The sequence below is a fragment of the Oncorhynchus mykiss genome, chromosome 18, assembly GCF_057628025.1.
Source record: "Oncorhynchus mykiss isolate SJ-2025 chromosome 18, ASM5762802v1, whole genome shotgun sequence".
Classification (NCBI taxonomy): domain Eukaryota; kingdom Metazoa; phylum Chordata; class Actinopteri; order Salmoniformes; family Salmonidae; genus Oncorhynchus; species Oncorhynchus mykiss.
Window position 1 is genome coordinate 58,418,755 of NC_143039.1, and position 18,301 is coordinate 58,437,055.

Genomic DNA, 18,301 nt, shown 5'->3' on the forward strand with positions numbered 1-18,301 from the left:
TCCTGACTGATGGCTTGAGATGTTGCTTCAATATATCCACATAATTTTCCCTCCTCATGATGCCATCTATTTTGTGAAGCACACCATTCCCTCCTGCAGCAAAACACCCACACAGCATGATGCTGACACCCCCTAGCCTCACGGTTGGGATGGTGTTCTTCGGCTTGCAAGCCTCCCCCTTTTTCTTCCAAACATAACGATGGTCATTATGGCCAAGCAGTTCTATTTTTGTTTCATCAGACCAGATGACATTTCTCCAAAAAGTACAAACTTTTGTCCCCATGTGCAGTTGCAAACCGTAATCTGGCTTTTTTATGGCAGTTTTGGAGCAGTGCCTTCTTCCTTGCTGAGCGGCCTTTCAGGTTATGCTGATATAGGACTCTTTTTACTGTGGATATAGATACTTTTGTACCTGTTTCCTCCAGCATCTTCACAAGGTCCTTTTCTGTTGTTCTGGGATTGATTTGCACTTTTCGCACACCAAAGTACGTTCATCTCTAGGAGGCAGAACGCATCTCTTTCCTGAGCAGTATGACGGCTGTGTGGTCCCATGGTGTTTATACTTGCGTACTATTGTTTGTACAGTTGAACGTGGTACCTTCAAGTATTTGGAAATTGCTCCCAAGGATGAACCAGACTTGTGGAGGTCTACAATTTATTTTCTGAGGTCTTGGCTGATTTATTTCGATATTCCCATGATGTCAAGCAAAGAGGCACTGAGTTTGAAGGTAGGTCTTGAAATACATCCACAGGTACACCTCAAATTGACTCAAATGACATCAATTAGCCTATCAGAAGCTTCTAAAACCATTACATAATTTTGTGGAATTTTCTAAGCTGTTTAAAGGCACAGTCAACTTAGCGTATGTAAACTTCTGACCCACTGGAATTGTGATACAGTGAATTATAAGTGAAATAATCTGTCTGTAAACAATTGTTGGAAAAATGACTTGTGTCATGCACAAATAATGCACATTTGTGTAACAGTCTAATAATGCACATTTGTGTAACAATTTGTGGGTGTGTTGTATTGTAGGGGGTGTTTTTCTTCACCTCTACCAAGCCATCAGCAGTCAGTGCTGGGAGGTGTGTCTTTCACCTCTGCCAGACCATCAACAATCAGTGCTGAGAGGTATGTCTTTTACCTGTACTAGGCATTTAGTGCTAGTACTTCAGTCCGCCCTGTGTCTTTCAGCGGCAGCTGTACTCGGCGGTGTTATCACAAAAACTGAGAGGTTCTGCCGAGTTGTTCTGCGGATATATTGTTATTTTCTGATGATCTCATTTTGTTCTTTTGTAGCTTTGGAAGCTATTTGTGTGTTTTCTATACCTGTCCCCTCCCTGTGGCTGCAACCCTTCTAATTTAGTGTACCTGCACGCACAGCCCATGTGGAATTCCTTTTCCCACTAGCACTGAGTTCTCTGATAAATACTTTGTTGAGAGAAAATGTCCTTGATACGATTGTGATGTGTTGTTGTTTCACTTAGCTACTGAATCTTAAGATGAATGCACTAATCAGGATAGGAGCGTCTGCTAAGTGACGAACATGTAAATGCATAAAGTTCAGTAGCTTGCCATATACATAAAAATTGTGATGAGACAGCTGTGCACACGGGAAGTAGTATGGTCTCCTGGATGTTTGCAAACACGGATGACAGAGTTTCCTGCAGAGCGTAACAGAACTAAGCACAGCTAAGAGATAGAGGAAGTGGGAGAGGGAGAGAAGGAGAGAGGGAGAGATGGAGAGAGGGAGAGACGGAGAGAGGGAGAGGGAGAGACTTATTTAGCTTTCTTCAGGCATCAATTCCAGAGTCATAGCCTTGTGGAATTACTTATTTTGATTTGACAGACGGTTAACAGATATTTTCAGATAATTTATGACTAAAATGTTAAATGCTTTTTTTCAAAGATTGAGCTTAAATGTGCATATAATTTTTGCATTAAAAAAAAGTATTGACCAATTATTTTTAGCTGGGGGGTGTCTTAGAGGTGAGGTGTATTGTTGAGAAGGTTAGAATAAGGATGCCTGACCCCGGAAAAGCTCTAAATGGACTTAGGACCCTGCTAAATGGCTTAAAAGGGAAACTCACAACAATGGAGGGATTTGGGATTTAGAGACACATTAAGTCTTTTCAAGGTTTCATTGAGACATTAGATATTGTTGGGGTCCTGCACCGATCTAAATCTGTGGGACGCCACCCCTACCCTTCTACCCCTACCCCTACACCCCACCCTTCTCCTCACTCTACCCTATTGCATCCCATCCCTCTATTAAGGATCTCTTCAACCCCCACCTCAACTTATCCCATCACTCTTGAGGGGAGGGCCAGGATGTCACCACAAACCTCACTTCAACCCCCCCCCCCCCCCCCCACATCCCATCTCTATACCCCATCCTATCTCTATACCGCGTCCCATCTCTATACCCCATCCCATCTCTATACCCCATCCCATCTCTATACCCCATCCCATCTCTATACCACATCCCATCTCTATACCCCATCCCATCTCTATACCCCATCCCATCTCTATACCCCATCCCATCTCTATACCCCATCTCATCTCTATACCCCATCCCATCTCTATACCCCATCCCATCTCTATACCACATCTCATCTCTATACCCCATCCCATCTCTATACCCCATCCCATCTCTATACCCCATCCCATCTCTATACCCTATCCAATCTCTATACCCCATCCCATCTCTATACCCCATCCCATCTCTATATCCCATCCCATCTCTATACCCCATCCCATCCCCTATTCCACAACTTCCAACCCTAGCCTTATCTTCACTCTATCCTATCCCTTCCTATCACATATCTTAGTGGGCCATTTCATATCAATGAAACCCTTATTCACACTCCATTGTATTCCAGGCCATCCCATCTCCCTTTCATGGTTCCCCCCTATCTGTACCACTGATAAAAATGCCATAGTGACGGGAGGAACCAGAGGAGCAGTCAGTCTGATGACATGTCTGGAGCCCTTTGGGGGAAAAAATCCATTTTCATCAGTAGCAGACAACAGAGGATCAATAGGTTCCAGTCAAGAGGGACTGTGTGTTTGTGTGTGTGTGTGTGTGTGTGTGTGTGTGTGTGTGTGTGTGTGTGTGTGTGTGTGTGTGTGTGTGTGTGTATGTGTGTGTGTGTGTCTTCATGCGATAGATTGGGAAAGGAAATCATTAAAGTGTTTGTATGAGACTGATTATTCTCATGGCTTCTGACTGACTGTCTTTTTGTGACATCTTTGTGTGAAAACATCGTTAGTACCCTTAGTACTCCAAGAGAGGAAACATGTCTATTGACACTCAAGATGGTATGCATGTTAAAAGAAAACATTTCTACTCGGGAAGGCTTTAATAATGAAGAGATTCATGCCTTGCAAGAAGTAATTTGCAATGAAAATGAACCACAAATGTGTTGAATCATGGACCCTTAAAGCTAGAATCCTTAGTTAAAACAATAAGAAAGCAGTCACCCTGCCCCTGTTTTGAGAAAAAGCTGAGGGATGGGCCTGGAGAAATGTAAGCACACTCAGGGACACAGTTATGGATGCAAGAAGTGACTGTCCATGATATCAAAATTATAGTTTGAACAATGTTTTGAGGATATGCAGAGTTTGCTTTTCATTTACGTTGTTTATACACAATGGGGTAAATCAAGCTTATATTTTGGATTCTGATGGGGCACGACACTTGAACTAAATTCATGAGGAATGAATAAGTTGTGTTCTTCAAGAATCAATGGGTATGCATAATTATTGAATACACAGTCCAAAAATGGATGGAGCAACTAAGGATTCTAGCATTAAAATCCTAACCACCCTTCACCTCTCAGAAATTCCCCTCCTCCCCTCATCCTCCCTTTCCCTGTCCAGCATGTGTCTAGAAATCAATTCTGCAAAGCCACAGAGGAGAAACAACCAGCTACGGCTGTCTGTCCTCAGCTCTGCAAGCAACCCAACCGATCAAAGAAGCAATTCTCCTTTAAACTAGGTACACACCTCACATCATAAACCCCTCCCCCTCCTCCTCTAGCTGGGTCTGAACTGTGTCTTAATGGAAAAGCACCAGACATCGTTTGACATATCCTCTATTCAACCCTGTCTCATTCCATCCGGGCGGGGAACACACACACACGCAGGCACACACACACACACACACACGCACGCAGGAAGGCACACACACACACACACACGCACACACACAAACACCCTAATGTGAAATGCAGGCAGGGTAAATGTGAACTGACTGTGTGGAGTAGCGCCAGGTAATCTAATTTACCCGTAACTAAGTCTAATTCAACAGGGTGCTGCTGTTAGAACAAGCTCACTGCAGCCAGCAGCCATATTGTTTCTATAACTGGGGAGAAGGGATGGGGAGGTGACCTTGAATGAAGCAATCAGGGTGTAGACAGAAAGTGTACCTGGGCTGGGCTTGCTCACCACCTAGCTAAATGGGTCAATATACACAATACACCGTGTCTATAGGGAGGGATGAAAGCGGGGATGGAGGGAAATAGAAAGCGGTGAGAATAAGGAGGTAGGAAGGGATGAAAAGTAGGGAATAGGGAGTGGTGAGTAGAATAGAGAGATAGCGAGGGATGAAAGGATGAGGAGGTGAAGAGAGAAAGAGGGAGTTGTGAGCAGAGACGGTGGTTGAGATAGACTAGTTTTAGTGTTTCATCTCATCAATTTTACTTTATGTAAAAACTTATCTCCCTTTCTCACTCATAAGAGTTTTTATCTTGTACCTAAATCTTTCAATATACAATATAGACATTCTCCTCCTCTGAAAAGAAGAGACCATTTTACTTGTAGTTAATATGGCTTTCACCATCGTCATCGTCACGGCAACAGCACAGTGCAGGCAGCATGAGGCTCTAGTTGATGTGAATGGGACCTTGATTATTGTTATATTATGAGAACTGGTTGAGAAGTATCAACACACACACACACACACACACACACACACACACACACACACACACACACACACATGCACACACGCACACACGCACGCACACACACACACACACACGCACACACAGACAGACAGACAGACACACTCCCTCCCTAGGGTGCTCATTAGCTGGCAGTGTGCTATGGTTCCCATATCTTCTGATAATTGCTATATTCATACGGTGAATCTTAGTCGAAAGAAAGAGAACAGAAAATTCCCAGGATGAAAAATACAATTACAACGCACAGTCCCTAATTGAATCATTAATAAAAAGTGAGTTCTTCACATTTCCCCGGCAACACAATGGAGTGTGAAGGCAGGCCATTGACATCTCTCATTTTTGTCTCCTATTTATTGTTGGGTTATTTGATCATCTTAAAAGAAGATTAACTATGTCAGATATATTGAATTAGAAGTAATAAAACTCATACTCCTAATAATTTTTATTGTTAAATTCTCAAGTCACCTATGGTTATTTTCTCCATTATTCTGAACTTAATTAAATTAGGGTGAATTCAATTATTGAGATTAAACTCTGTCTCTAAAACACAAGGACCCTTCGATCTAACCTGACTAAAACTCTCACCTCCCAAACCACATTAAAAACGCATCAGTTACACTCCTCCCAGGTGCACTGCTTCCTATTACACATGCCATAACAAATGTTTGCTCTGTGCCAGACACACTCTGAGAATAATGCAATCTGTGTGACGAGGGGATTGTGGAGTTTTGCATCTCTATGACTTTAGTGTCTTGGATTGGCACAATGATTTGAGACAATGATTTCAACGTGTACCCTATTAGACTGTTAGACTGTTCAATAGATCAAGCTGTTCTCTTCAGTCTTCAGATGGTGGACCACTGCAGTACTATAAGCCAATATCACCATGCTTGCCAAAAGCAACAAGCACTATGGGTATTGTTTCATTTACTCTCACATGCTAACTGAATTCTGACACTGTATTCAAGTTTATTTTGGAGAGAACATGAACTAGCAAGTGCTGTATATCTAGCTCTGGCCCTGTGTGTGTGTGTGTGTGTGTTTGTCCCTCCTCAGGCAGTGCCAGCACAGCTCTCCGTGTGTCTCAGCCAGCACAATTACGACCAGCAGTGGCTCGTGCCTGGCCACTCGGCCCCATGGGATATCAGGCACACACACACACAAGTACACGCACATACACACAAGCCTCCATAGCTCTGTGCTATCTTAGGACTAGACAAACAATGGAGAGAGAAATAAATATCCACAGAACAAGATCGTTACAGAAACAGCAATTACCCTGTTGGGCTGCGGTCCAAGGCCAACACACACACACACACACACACACACACACACACACACACACACACACACACACACACACACACACACACACACACACACACACACACCCTTGAATGACATTTTGAACCGTGTCTCTGCTTGCCTTGACCTGGTTCCCAGTATAATATAACACACACACACACACACACACAGACACACACACACACACACACACACACACACACACACACACACACAGGGAATCAGCTGCGGCTGAGCACCTGCAGGCACAGTTCAAGGCAATAAAGCTAATAAAACAATATGGGTCTCTGAGCTCCGATTTACCCAAAACATATTGTAACACAACTCAGCACACCATGAAAATCAACATGGTAATTAACATACAGTATAATAAAGACTTGGAATTTTCCCTCCCACCCTCCCTCCCTCCCTCCCTCCCTCCCTCCCTCCCTCCCTCCCTCCCTCCCTCCCTCCCTCCCTCCCTCCCTTTACCATCACTGTTGACACACTGCACTTGTGGTATCTGGGTGCCCGGTCCGCACTCTCTCTCGTTGTCTGGGATACACTCCTCCAGCTTCACAAGCAACCAATCATAGCAACTGGGTTCGTCACATGGTATGGACTCCACCAGGTGAGGGCAGCTTCCTGTTCCTCCTGTCGGCTCATTGATGACTCTCCTCTTCCTCAGTTTGAACCCTGGTAGGAAAAGACAGGGATATAGGTACACTGGTGCTGCCATGGAACCATCCATAGCTGTAGAATTATACTATTTGCTTCTACCATCACCAAACTCCCCCTCTGTAGTAGCGCTTTTCAGGGCCTCCCTCATCACCAACCTCCCTCTTTGTGGTAGCACTATTCAGGGTCTCCCTCATCACCAACCTCCCCCTCTGTGGTAGCACTATTCAGGGCCTCCATCACCAACCTCCCCCTCTGTGGTAGCACTATTCAGGGCCTCCCTCATCACCAACCTCCCTCTTTGTGGTAGCACTATTCAGGGTCTCCCTCATCACCAACCTCCCCCTCTGTGGTAGCACTATTCAGGGCCTCCATCACCAACCTCCCTCTTTGTGGTAGCACTTTTCAGTGCCTCCCTCATCACCAACCTCCCCCTTTGTGGTAGAACTTTTCAAGGCATCCCTCATCACCAACCCCCTCTGTGGTAGCACTTTTCATCCCTACTCACCAACCTCCCCCTCTGTGGTAGCACTTTTAAGGGCCTCCCTCATCACCAACCTCCCCCTCTAAGGTAGCACTTTTCAGGGCCTCCCTCATCACCAACCTCCCCCTCTAAGGTAGCACTTTTCAGGGTAGCTAAACTTGTTTTTCATGGAGTCACAACTTAATGTCTAACTTCGGTACATGAACTGCCCTCTGCTCTGATACAGTCATATTGTGTCTTGGCTTTGATGATAACCGTAATATAGCGTTTATTTATTTAACACGACAAGACCATTAAACCCCAGAAAATGACAGACATTAGAGAAACAGCTTCCCATAATGACTATTATTATTCTCTCCTCATTAAGCCAGGCTTTTACCCAAAGTGACTCATGTACTAATGTATGCAGCAATCCATTAATACATTAATCGTTTTTGCTGTTCCAAATCCGAGAGCTTTCCCTTGTCTCTGATCAAGGACATGGAAGTGGTGATGGCTGGGACCCGGGAGGTGTGTGTGTGTGTGTGTGTGTGTGTGGTGTGTGTGTGTGTGGTGTGTGTGCGTGGTGTGTGTGCGTGCCTGCACCTACATGTGTGTGTGTTTGTATTATGTTAACCCCTGCCTGCCCAGCCTGAGGTCAGCCTGTCCCCAGCCTCAGGGCCTAATCTCCACTGCTGCTCCAACCTGATAAGAAAAGAGCATGGGGGAGCCAGCAGGACGATGGCTGACTCTCTCTTTCTTCTGATTATTTCTGATTCTTTCCTATTCCTTCCTGAACCCTCTACTTAATTAGGAGGGTCGGCTGGAGGATGGAGGTGTGTTGTCAAGTGTCAGGGCTGAGGTGGAGAGTTTAACAGGGACAGGTGGGGGAAAGTGGGAAAAGAAGGTGGAGAGTTTAGGAAAGGTGAAGGGTGGTAGGGGTGTTAGAGAGGGGGGAATGGCTAGGATAGGGATCCAGCCAGGTTTTTTATCTCATCTCTTCAGTGGGTCATATGATTGAGTGTAGTCTGGCCCAGGAGTGGGAAGGTCAACGGAAAGGCTCTGGAGCAACGAACCGCCCTTGCTGTCTCTGCCTGGCCGGTTCCTCTCTCCACTGGGATTCTCTGCCTCTAACCCTATTACAGGGGCTGAGTCATTGGCTTACTGGTGCTCTTTCATGCCTTCCCTAGGAGTGGTGCGTCACTTGAGTGGGTTGAGTCACTGACGTGATTTTCCTGTCTGGGTTGGCGCCCCCCCTTGGGTTGTGCTGTGGCGGAGACCTTTGTGGGCTATACTTGGCCTTGTCTCAGGATGGTAAGTTGGTGGTTGAAGAAGACTCTAGTGGTGTGGGGGCTGTGCTTTGGCAAAGTAGGTGGGGTTATATCCTTCCTGTTTGGCCCTGTCCGGGGGTATCATTATTTTACCATGCTGGTCATTTATGAACATTTGAACATCTTGGCCATGTTCTGTTATAATCTCCACCCGGCACAGCCAGAAGAGGACTGGCCACCCCTCATAGCCTGGTTCCGCTCTAGGTTTCTTCCTAGGTTTTGGCCTTTCTAGGGAGTTTTTCCTAGCCACAGTGCTTTTACACCTGCATTGCTTGCTGTTTGGGGTTTTAGGCTGGGTTTCTGTACAGCACTTTGAGATATCAGCTGATGTAAGAAGGGCTATATAAATACATTTGATTTGATTTGATCTAATATCACTACTGTCGGTCGAACCACAGTAAAGGACAGCAAGGTGAACAGATTGACTGAGGCCTTTCCACTTTGTCAGAGCCTGAGGGCTCTTTGCACAGACAAACATACTGATGGAAAAAGTGTAGGCTATAATTACAGTATTTGGTCACAACATCTCAAAGGCTATGGCTGAGACAAACGTATCTAAGACACAAGCCACTTTTTTGAAAACACATCTCCCATTAACTGTGCAGTATGTTACTAAAATCCATCAAATACTGGTAGATAGATACAATCACAGTGTGTGTGCAGACAGTCCATTTGGACAGCCAACAGAAAGAGTGACACACGTTGATTGAATGAATCCTGGGAGATCAGGGCATGTTGATGCTGCATGGAGCTCGTTGTCTCAGGGATAAAAAAGTGCCTGAAAATCGCCTGAGTCTGCTTCTCTCGACTAATGAGAGCCAGGGTGTACAAACACACGCAAGTGTGCACGGACACAGACACGCGCTCCAGTCAAGTTTGTGTGTGTACTGTATGACATGAGACACGAGACGAGCGTGTAGTGAAACGATAGAGCGAGAGAGAGACGTGCGGTAAGAGTGAATCCATCATTAAGACACATGGGAGACAATTTCTATGTGTCCCTTCCATTTGAGATGCTTCATTAGGATAGAGTCAATATGCATTAGTCACCATGGTGGAGGTGATGGAGGGACTGGGGCTCAGAGACTGCTGCTGCTGTTCTGTTCCTGTACCAGAGATAATTAAGGTCTGAGCCAGCCAGCCAGCATGTGTGTGTGTGTGTGTGTGTGTGTGTGCGTGTGTGTGTGTGTGTGTGTGTGTTTGTGAGTCAGCCAGCATTTCAGCCCCTACTGATGGAATAGCACCAACTGTCACCCCCTTCCCGCTGTCTAACAAAAAGGGAGTAGAGACACCTGCACCCTTCCTATAGCATCCCCTCTCCACATCTCTGTCTTTCTCTGTCTTCTCTTTACCTCCTGTCAATATCAACATATTGCTTATAGTGTATACAGTACATGGGTGCTCTATATAAAAGCTGTGAGGTTTCAAACTTTTTTTAAACATATTTTTCTAATACAACTGCAACAGACCTTTTTGAAAAATGCAACAATGATTGCTTTCTCGCCTACAGTGTTTTTTAAATCTACATTCCACCGTTTTGAACAATGCTATATCTACAATTTATGTCGTGTTCCAGCGGCTTGCCAAGAGGATTGCCAAGAGGATAAAGAAAATCAATATTGAGACTCAATACATTTTATAACTCAACATTTATCTGAATGCAACACAAATAAAGATGGATTCTAGAGTAGTGTTGCATACACGTACCAGACTGAACATAACTTAAGCTCTCCAATCATGTTATCAGTTTATTGTTACTGGTGAAGTGACTGATGGATGGATACAGACTGCGGACAACATTACAAGTAAGACCTGCTATTGACAGTGTAACCAATGCCTGTTTCATTTTTAAGATGGCTACCTATGTGATCGACCGGGTTCGAGTCTAGATGAAAAAGATGCTCAACACCAGGGATATATCATCTTGGGTGCTGTATCACAGTCAGGAGTAATCAAAATAAAAATGTGTTCATATTCATCATTACTAAAGGTATAGCTATTGCTATTACTATGTTGAACCCAGTGTGTGGTGTTCCAATGCAATCATTTCAAGATGGCCGTCTATGTGACCGAATGGGCATCAAAGCCTAGTCATAACTGTCATTAGAGCTGTGCTCCACCCACCTTTCTTGGCAGCTGTGTCCAGGCAGTTCTCGAAGGTGCAGGGTCCCCAGGCACTCCAGGAGGACAGGTCACACTCCACAGGACAGGGGATGTGGCACAGCTGGGTGGTGTTGGGGGGCGGGCTGAGGCACAGGTCATCATCAACGGGCCTGGAGGCTTAAAACACAGATAGATACACAGAGACATGTTAGAACAGAGCAGGAGCTGTGGCATTACTGGGTCATGTTGGGAGCAAGCCCAGGCATAGGTCACTGTTTATGAAATTATGAAACTCCCCCCACTGATTTTAGAAAATCTAGGTAGTACAGTGATATGCCTTTAAAGACTATCCACATACATTTAATATACTTTACAGACTGAGTTCTATATTTTATTACTGTCACTGTGGATCAAACTATTTTACTTTTCTCCTGGCTCTCTCCATCTGGGTAGTGGGATAAAACTTCAGGCTAATGGATGAAAATGAATCCTGAATCGTTCCACCAGTCAGGAATAAAACTCATACCAACTAAAACCCCACAGGGCAGTTTATAGTAATGAATATTCCAAGCCTCACGCTATCTCAAATGCATGAAAACATTTGGCGAACAGTATGGCCTTTCATTTGTTCATCATCCTGCTAAATCCAGTCTAGTTTGAAACAACAAAGGCTTTTTTTCTCTCTCTATCCCCAAAAGCCAGATCAGGTTCAGGGCTGGCCCAGTGCTGCTCAATGTATGACACACACACACACACGGTGGATAAAGCAATGAGCTGTAGGTGACCCTCTACAAGGTCGCTGCTCTGATGAATCATTCCCAACGCTCCATCACCATGCTGTGACTGAAGCCTGAGTCTGACTCATTCACATGCAAATTGCGTCCACTTGGCCAAAGGTGTGTCTATTTAATATTGTCTGTTAAAATGGGTGTGTGTGTGTGCGTACGTGTGTGCCTGTCACAGTGATTTTTTTTTTTTTTCAATCTCCGCAGTTTACTAATCTATTTTGGTAATGATGAAATCCCTCTGGCAATGCTAGCTGAATAGGTACAATTAAGGGGAGTAGGCAACATATACGTAAGCTGTAAAGTGTATTGAATGGATGCTTACCTACGCCACTTTAGAAGGCTTACCTACGCCACTTTAGAAGACTTACCTATGCCACTGTAGAACACTTACCTACGCCACTTTAGAAGGCTTACCTACGCCACTTTAGAAGACTTACCTACGCCACTTTAGAAGGCTTACCTACGCCACTTTAGAAGGCTTACCTATGCCACTTTAGAAGGCTTACCTATGCCACTGTAGAAGGCTTACCTACGCCACTTTAGAAGGCTTACCTATGCCACTGTAGAAGGCTTACCTATGCCACTGTAGAACACTTACCTACGCCACTTTAGAAGACTTACCTACGCCACTTTAGAAGGCTTACCTACGCCACTTTAGAAGGCTTACCTACGCCACTTTAGAAGGCTTACCTATGCCACTGTAGAAGACTTACCTACGCCACTTTAGAAGACTTACCTACGCCACTTTAGAAGGCTTACCTATGCCACTGTAGAAGACTTACCTACGCCACTGTAGAAGACTTACCTACACCACTTTAGAAGACTTACCTACGCCACTGTAGAATACTTACCTACGCCACTGTAGAAGACTTACCTACGCCACTTTAGAAGGCTTACCTATGCCACTGTAGAAGACTTAACTACGCCACTTTAGGAGGCTTACCTACGCCACTGTAGAAGACTTACCTACGCCACTGTAGAAGACTTACCTACGCCACTTTAGAAGGCTTACCTATGCCACTGTAGAAGACTTACCTATGCCACTGTAGAAGACTTACCTACGCCACTTTAGAATACTTACCTACGCCACTTTAGAAGACTTACCTACGCCACTTTAGAAGACTTACCGACGCCACTTTAGAAAACTTACCTACGCCACTTTAGAAGGCTTACCTACACCACTGTAGAATACTTACCTACGCCACTGTAGAAGGCTTACCTACGCCACTTTAGAAGACTTACCTGCGCCACTGTAGAAGACTTACCTACGCCACTGTAGAAGACTTACCTATGCCACTGTAGAAGACTTACCTACGCCACTTTAGAAGACTTACCTACGCCACTTTAGAAGACTTACCTACGCTACTTTAGAATACTTACCTACGCCACTTTAGAAGGCTTACCTATGCCACTGTAGAAGACTTACCTATGCCACTGTAGAAGACTTACCTACGCCACTTTAGAAGACTTACCTACGCCACTTTAGAAGACTTACCTACGCCACTTTAGAAGACTTACCTACGCCACTGTAGAATACTTACCTACGCCACTGTAGAATACTTACCTACGCCACTGTAGAAGACTTACCTACGCCACTTTAGAAGACTTACCTGCGCCACTGTAGAAGACTTACCTACGCCACTGTAGAAGACTTACCTATGCCACTGTAGAAGACTTACCTACGCCACTGTAGAAGACTTACCTACGCCACTGTAGAAGACTTACCTACGCCACTTTAGAAGACTTACCTGTGCCACTGTAGAAGACTTACCTACGCCACTGTAGAATACTTACCTATGCCACTGTAGAAGACTTACCTACGCCACTTTAGAAGGCTTACCTATGCCACTTTAGAAGACTTACCTACGCCACTTTATAAGACTTACCTACGCCACTAGAGAAGGCTTACCTACGCCACTTTAGAAGACTTACCTACGCCACTTTAGAAGGCTTACCTACGCCACTTTAGAAGACTTACCTATGCCACTTTAGAAGACTTACCTATGCCACTTTAGAATACTTACCTACGCCACTTTAGAAGGCTTACCTACGCCACTTTAGACGGCTTACCTACGCCACTGTAGAAGGCTTACCTACGTCACTTTAGAAGGCTTACCTACGCCACTTTAGAAGGCTTACCTACGCCACTTTAAAAGGCTTACCTACGCCACTTTAGATGGCTTAACTACGCCACTTTAGAAGGCTTACCTACGCCACTTTAGAAGGCTTACCTACACCACTTTAGAAGGCTTACCTACACCACTTTAGAAGGCTTACCTACGCCACTTTAGAAGGCTTACCTACACCACTTTAGAAGGCTTACCTACGCCACTTTAGAAGACTTACCTACGCCACTATAGAAGGCTTACCTACGACACTTTAGAAGACTTACCTACGCCACTGTAGAAGGCTTACCTACGCCACTTTAGAAGACTTACCTACGCCACTGTAGAAGACTTACCTATGCCACTGTAGAAGACTTCTCTACGCCACTGTAGAAGACTTCTCTACGCCACTGTAGAAGACTTACCTACGCCACTTTAGAAGACTTACCTACGCCACTGTAAAAGGTTTACCTACGCCACTGTAGAAGACTTACCTACGCCAATGGCGTAATAATAATAATTTGTGAGTGCTTGTATTTGTCCTATTTCACACATGTACAAATGATGTTGCGTGACAAGTAAACATGTTGCATCATTATTGTTTCCAGTCAGTATTGTTAACACCAGACACACATGTAACCATAATAGCAAAGGCTAATTAATGAACTTCTCCGTGCTGGATGACCTTGGTTGAGGTGCCACATGGGTCTCTCGCTCTCTCTCCTGCCAGATGGTCACGTCTAGACTCTACCCTCACACACACACACACACACACATACACACACACACACACACACACACACACACACACACACACACACACACACACACACACACACACACCACACAGGGGTTCCTGGGGCCAAAATAGGACCTCCAAGCCCAGACAGACACCTGCGGCTCACCCCTCTCCCCTCCTTTCTCTGTCACCCCTTGTCATCAGCATCAACAACTGTACTTCCGGATGACATCACACAACCAGCCGTTCTACTGCTAGCTACAGAATGTCTCTATGGGCCCTCTAATAAAGATCCATATTGATTTGAGCCAAACAGAACAGAGCTGGTTAGAACTGATGACCATCAAAGCCAATAACTACAGTAACATCAGATTCAGTGCCTCCCTGCACCCTCCCTTCCTCTTGCTCTCCATTCCTCCCCCTCTCTTTCTGTCTCCAGTAACTGGTAGTAGACAGATATTGAGACAGCTGCTTTTCCCTGTTGTCCATATCTGACCCCCCATGGAATAGTTTAATAAACCTGAGTCCTGATTAGTCAAACATAAGCTGTGATATTATTGCATTGGCAGAAATATTAGTGTGTGTGTGTGTGTGTTTGTGTATTCGTGTGCATGTGTGTGTGTGAGTGTGCATGCGTGGGTTTTGATTTTTTTTTAAATGCTTCTTTTGCACACTTCATTTAAGCAACATTTTGTCAATCATAACATAGGTTTGTTGAAGCCAGCTGTAATCCCCAGAATGATTGAAACAGTGAGTTTGGTGTCCAAATAAATCTTATTTCCTATGTAAATGGGACTGAGAATGCAAACACATACAGGAAAGTGACAAGCCTAAATTAATTAACACACGCACATGCGTAAAAAACTATCCAGCCTCAGTCACTTTACATAGGGAATAAGACAATCGTTGAAAGCAAAAAAACAAGATTACATCAGCTTAAATCAGACTGAAGTTTTAGCTCTCTATCCAGACGTCGGTGTCCGCAAGGAAACCCGCAATTACTGCCAGTGAGATGGAGATTTGTGAATAATGCTTTATAGATTCAGCAGTAAATTGCCCGAGATGAGAGAAAATCTGTGTAGATCCCTAAAATAACCCAGAACTGTGTATTTGATATAAGTGTGTAATGTTTGGTTTTGAAGACAGGGGAGATGATTGAGAAGGCGACCAGGCGAGGAGACTGGATAATGAGGAAGTGAATACCAGAAGTGAACAGGGGAGTTGTAATTGTGCCATAGAGCAGACAGGAAAGGTTGAAAGAAAGTATTTGTAACGGCAGGTGGGCTTTCTGTGCTTTCCTAACTCCAACTCCCCCTCTCTTTCTGTCCTTCTCCCACTCCCTCTCTGCAACTGTCACCATCACTTGTGTCACCTAGCAAACCCTGTCACTTCCAAATATAGGATGCTCACATGATTTGAAAAATTGCTAAAGTTGCGGTTAAAAATGTTTCTTTAGATGTCTGAATACACGACAGCAAAGTGCCTCCTCTGTCTGGCAGTCTGAGACCAGCTGAAATAATTTTAATAATATCTTTGAGCGGTGGCCAGTTGAGCCCCCTGACCAGGTGGACTGTCTGGGAGTCAGTGTGGCAGCGCTGGATAAACATGGACTCGCTACCAGCTACCTTCACTTCCATAAACGCTAACTAACTAGTGCTACCGACTATACCCACACTCATATTCCATCTCTCTCTCCCTTCTCTCTCCTCGCTCCTTGCATTGTTCTCCTCCCTGCCTCGTTTCCTTCCTCTCCCTCCCTCCCTTGATCTTTCCCTTCCCACCCACTCATATTTACATATTCAGCCCGGCTCCAGAAGATATATGGAGTAAAGACACCCTTATATCTCGTTCCACTTCACACATGGGTGCTAGAGCGTGTGTGTGTGTGCAGAGACGGAAAAGATTAGATGATTTTGGGTGTGAGCACAAGTCGAGTAAGAACTCAGTGCTCAAACCTCCCCAGCTAAATTTCGCTGACAGTTTCGCTGTAGATCTCTATGGAGATCTACAGCATGTTGACAAACTGTGACAAAACAATCAAACCATGTATTTCCACCTCGTGCAACATTTTTGCAAAGTTTATTGGTGGCATTCAATGTTTAGCAGATTTTATAGTGGGTGCAGCGAAATGCTTGTGGTACTAGATCCTAACAGTGCAGTAAATGTCAAGAAAGTACACAAATAAGCAAAAAACTAAAAACTAAAAATGGAAAAATGTCATAATGAATCCAAGTAAAAACCCAAATAACATTATCAGTAATCCTAATGCAATCTATGTGTATGTACACCAAAAGGATATACTAGGAATGATATGTACAGTGTGTGTAGATATATTACAGTAAACTATGTCAAGAATGCAGTATATCAATACGTGGTGTGTATAAACAGCGTAACAAAAAATGCAAAGTACAGTAGTAGACACATTAGAATGAGCTACGTGAAGAATAGAGTATATGAATACACATAGGAAAAAGTATAAAAGAAACAGGAAGTGTCCAGTGTTTAATGACTATATATACTGAGTGTATAAAACATTCCTAATATTGAGTTGCACCCCCTCCCCCCTTTTGCCCTCAGAACAGCCTCAATCCATCAGAGCATGGACTCTACAAGGTGTCGAAAGCATTCCACAGGGATGCTGGTCTATGTTGACTCCAATGCTTCCCACAGATGTGTCAAGTTGGCTGGATGTCCTTTGTGTGGTGGACCATTCTTGATACACATTGGAAACTGTTGAGCGTGAAAAACCCAGCAGTGTTGCAGTTCTTGACACTCAAACCAGTGCGCCTGACACCTACTACCATACCCCGTTCAAAGACACTCAAACCAGTGCTCCTGGCACCTACTACAATACCCCGTTCAAAGACACTCAAACCAGTGCTCCTGGCACCTACTACCATACCCCGTTCAAAGACACTCAAACCAGTGCTCCTGGCACCTACTACAATACCCCGTTCAAAGACACACAAACCAGTGGTCCTGGCACCTACTACAATACCCCGTTCAAAGACACTCAAACCAGTGCTCCTGACACCTACTACAATACCCCGTTCAAAGACACACAAACCAGTGCTCCTGGCACCTACTACAATACCCCTTTCAAAGACACTCAAACCAGTGCTCCTGGCACCTACTACAATACCCCGTTCAAAGACACTCAAACCAGTGCGCCTGGCACCTACTACAATACCCCGTTCAAAGACACACAAACCAGTGCTCCTGGCACCTACTACAATACCCCGTTCAAAGACACTCAAACCAGTGCTCCTGGCACCTACTACCATACCCCGTTCAAAGACACTCAAACCAGTGCTCCTGACACCTACTACAATACCCCGTTCAAAGACACTCAAACCAGTGCTCCTGGCACCTACTACCATACCCCGTTCAAAGACACTCAAACCAGTGCTCCTGGCACCTACTACCATACCCCGTTCAAAGACACTCAAACCAGTGCTCCTGGCACCTACTACCATACCCCGTTCAAAGACACTCAAACCAGTGCTCCTGGCACCTACTACCATACCCCGTTCAAAGACACTCAAACCAGTGCTCCTGGCACCTACTACCATACCCCGTTCAAAGACACTCAAACCAGTGCTCCTGGCACCTACTACAATACCCCGTTCAAAGACACTCAAACCAGTGCTCCTGACACCTACTACAATACCCCGTTCAAAGACACACAAACCAGTGCTCCTGGCACCTACTACAATACCCCGTTCAAAGACACTCAAACCAGTGCTCCTGGCACCTACTACAATACCCCGTTCAAAGACACTCAAACCAGTGCTCCTGGCACCTACTACAATACCCCGTTCAAAGACACGTAACTCTTTCCC

The 18,301-nt window shown here is 44.8% G+C and overlaps 1 protein-coding gene across 1 annotated transcript in view; it reads right to left on the bottom strand.

Annotated features, from left to right (window-relative positions):
* The window catches only part of thsd7aa (thrombospondin, type I, domain containing 7Aa), a 151,227-nt gene that overhangs the window by 56,452 nt on the left and 76,474 nt on the right, over positions 1-18,301 (bottom strand). Inside the window, exons 5-6 of the mRNA XM_021572358.3 lie at positions 10,849-11,004; positions 6,745-6,948 (exon numbers count right to left, since the gene is read on the bottom strand). Of these exons, the coding sequence (XP_021428033.3) occupies positions 6,745-6,948; positions 10,849-11,004 (360 nt within the window). The remainder of the gene's footprint in view (positions 1-6,744; positions 6,949-10,848; positions 11,005-18,301) is intronic.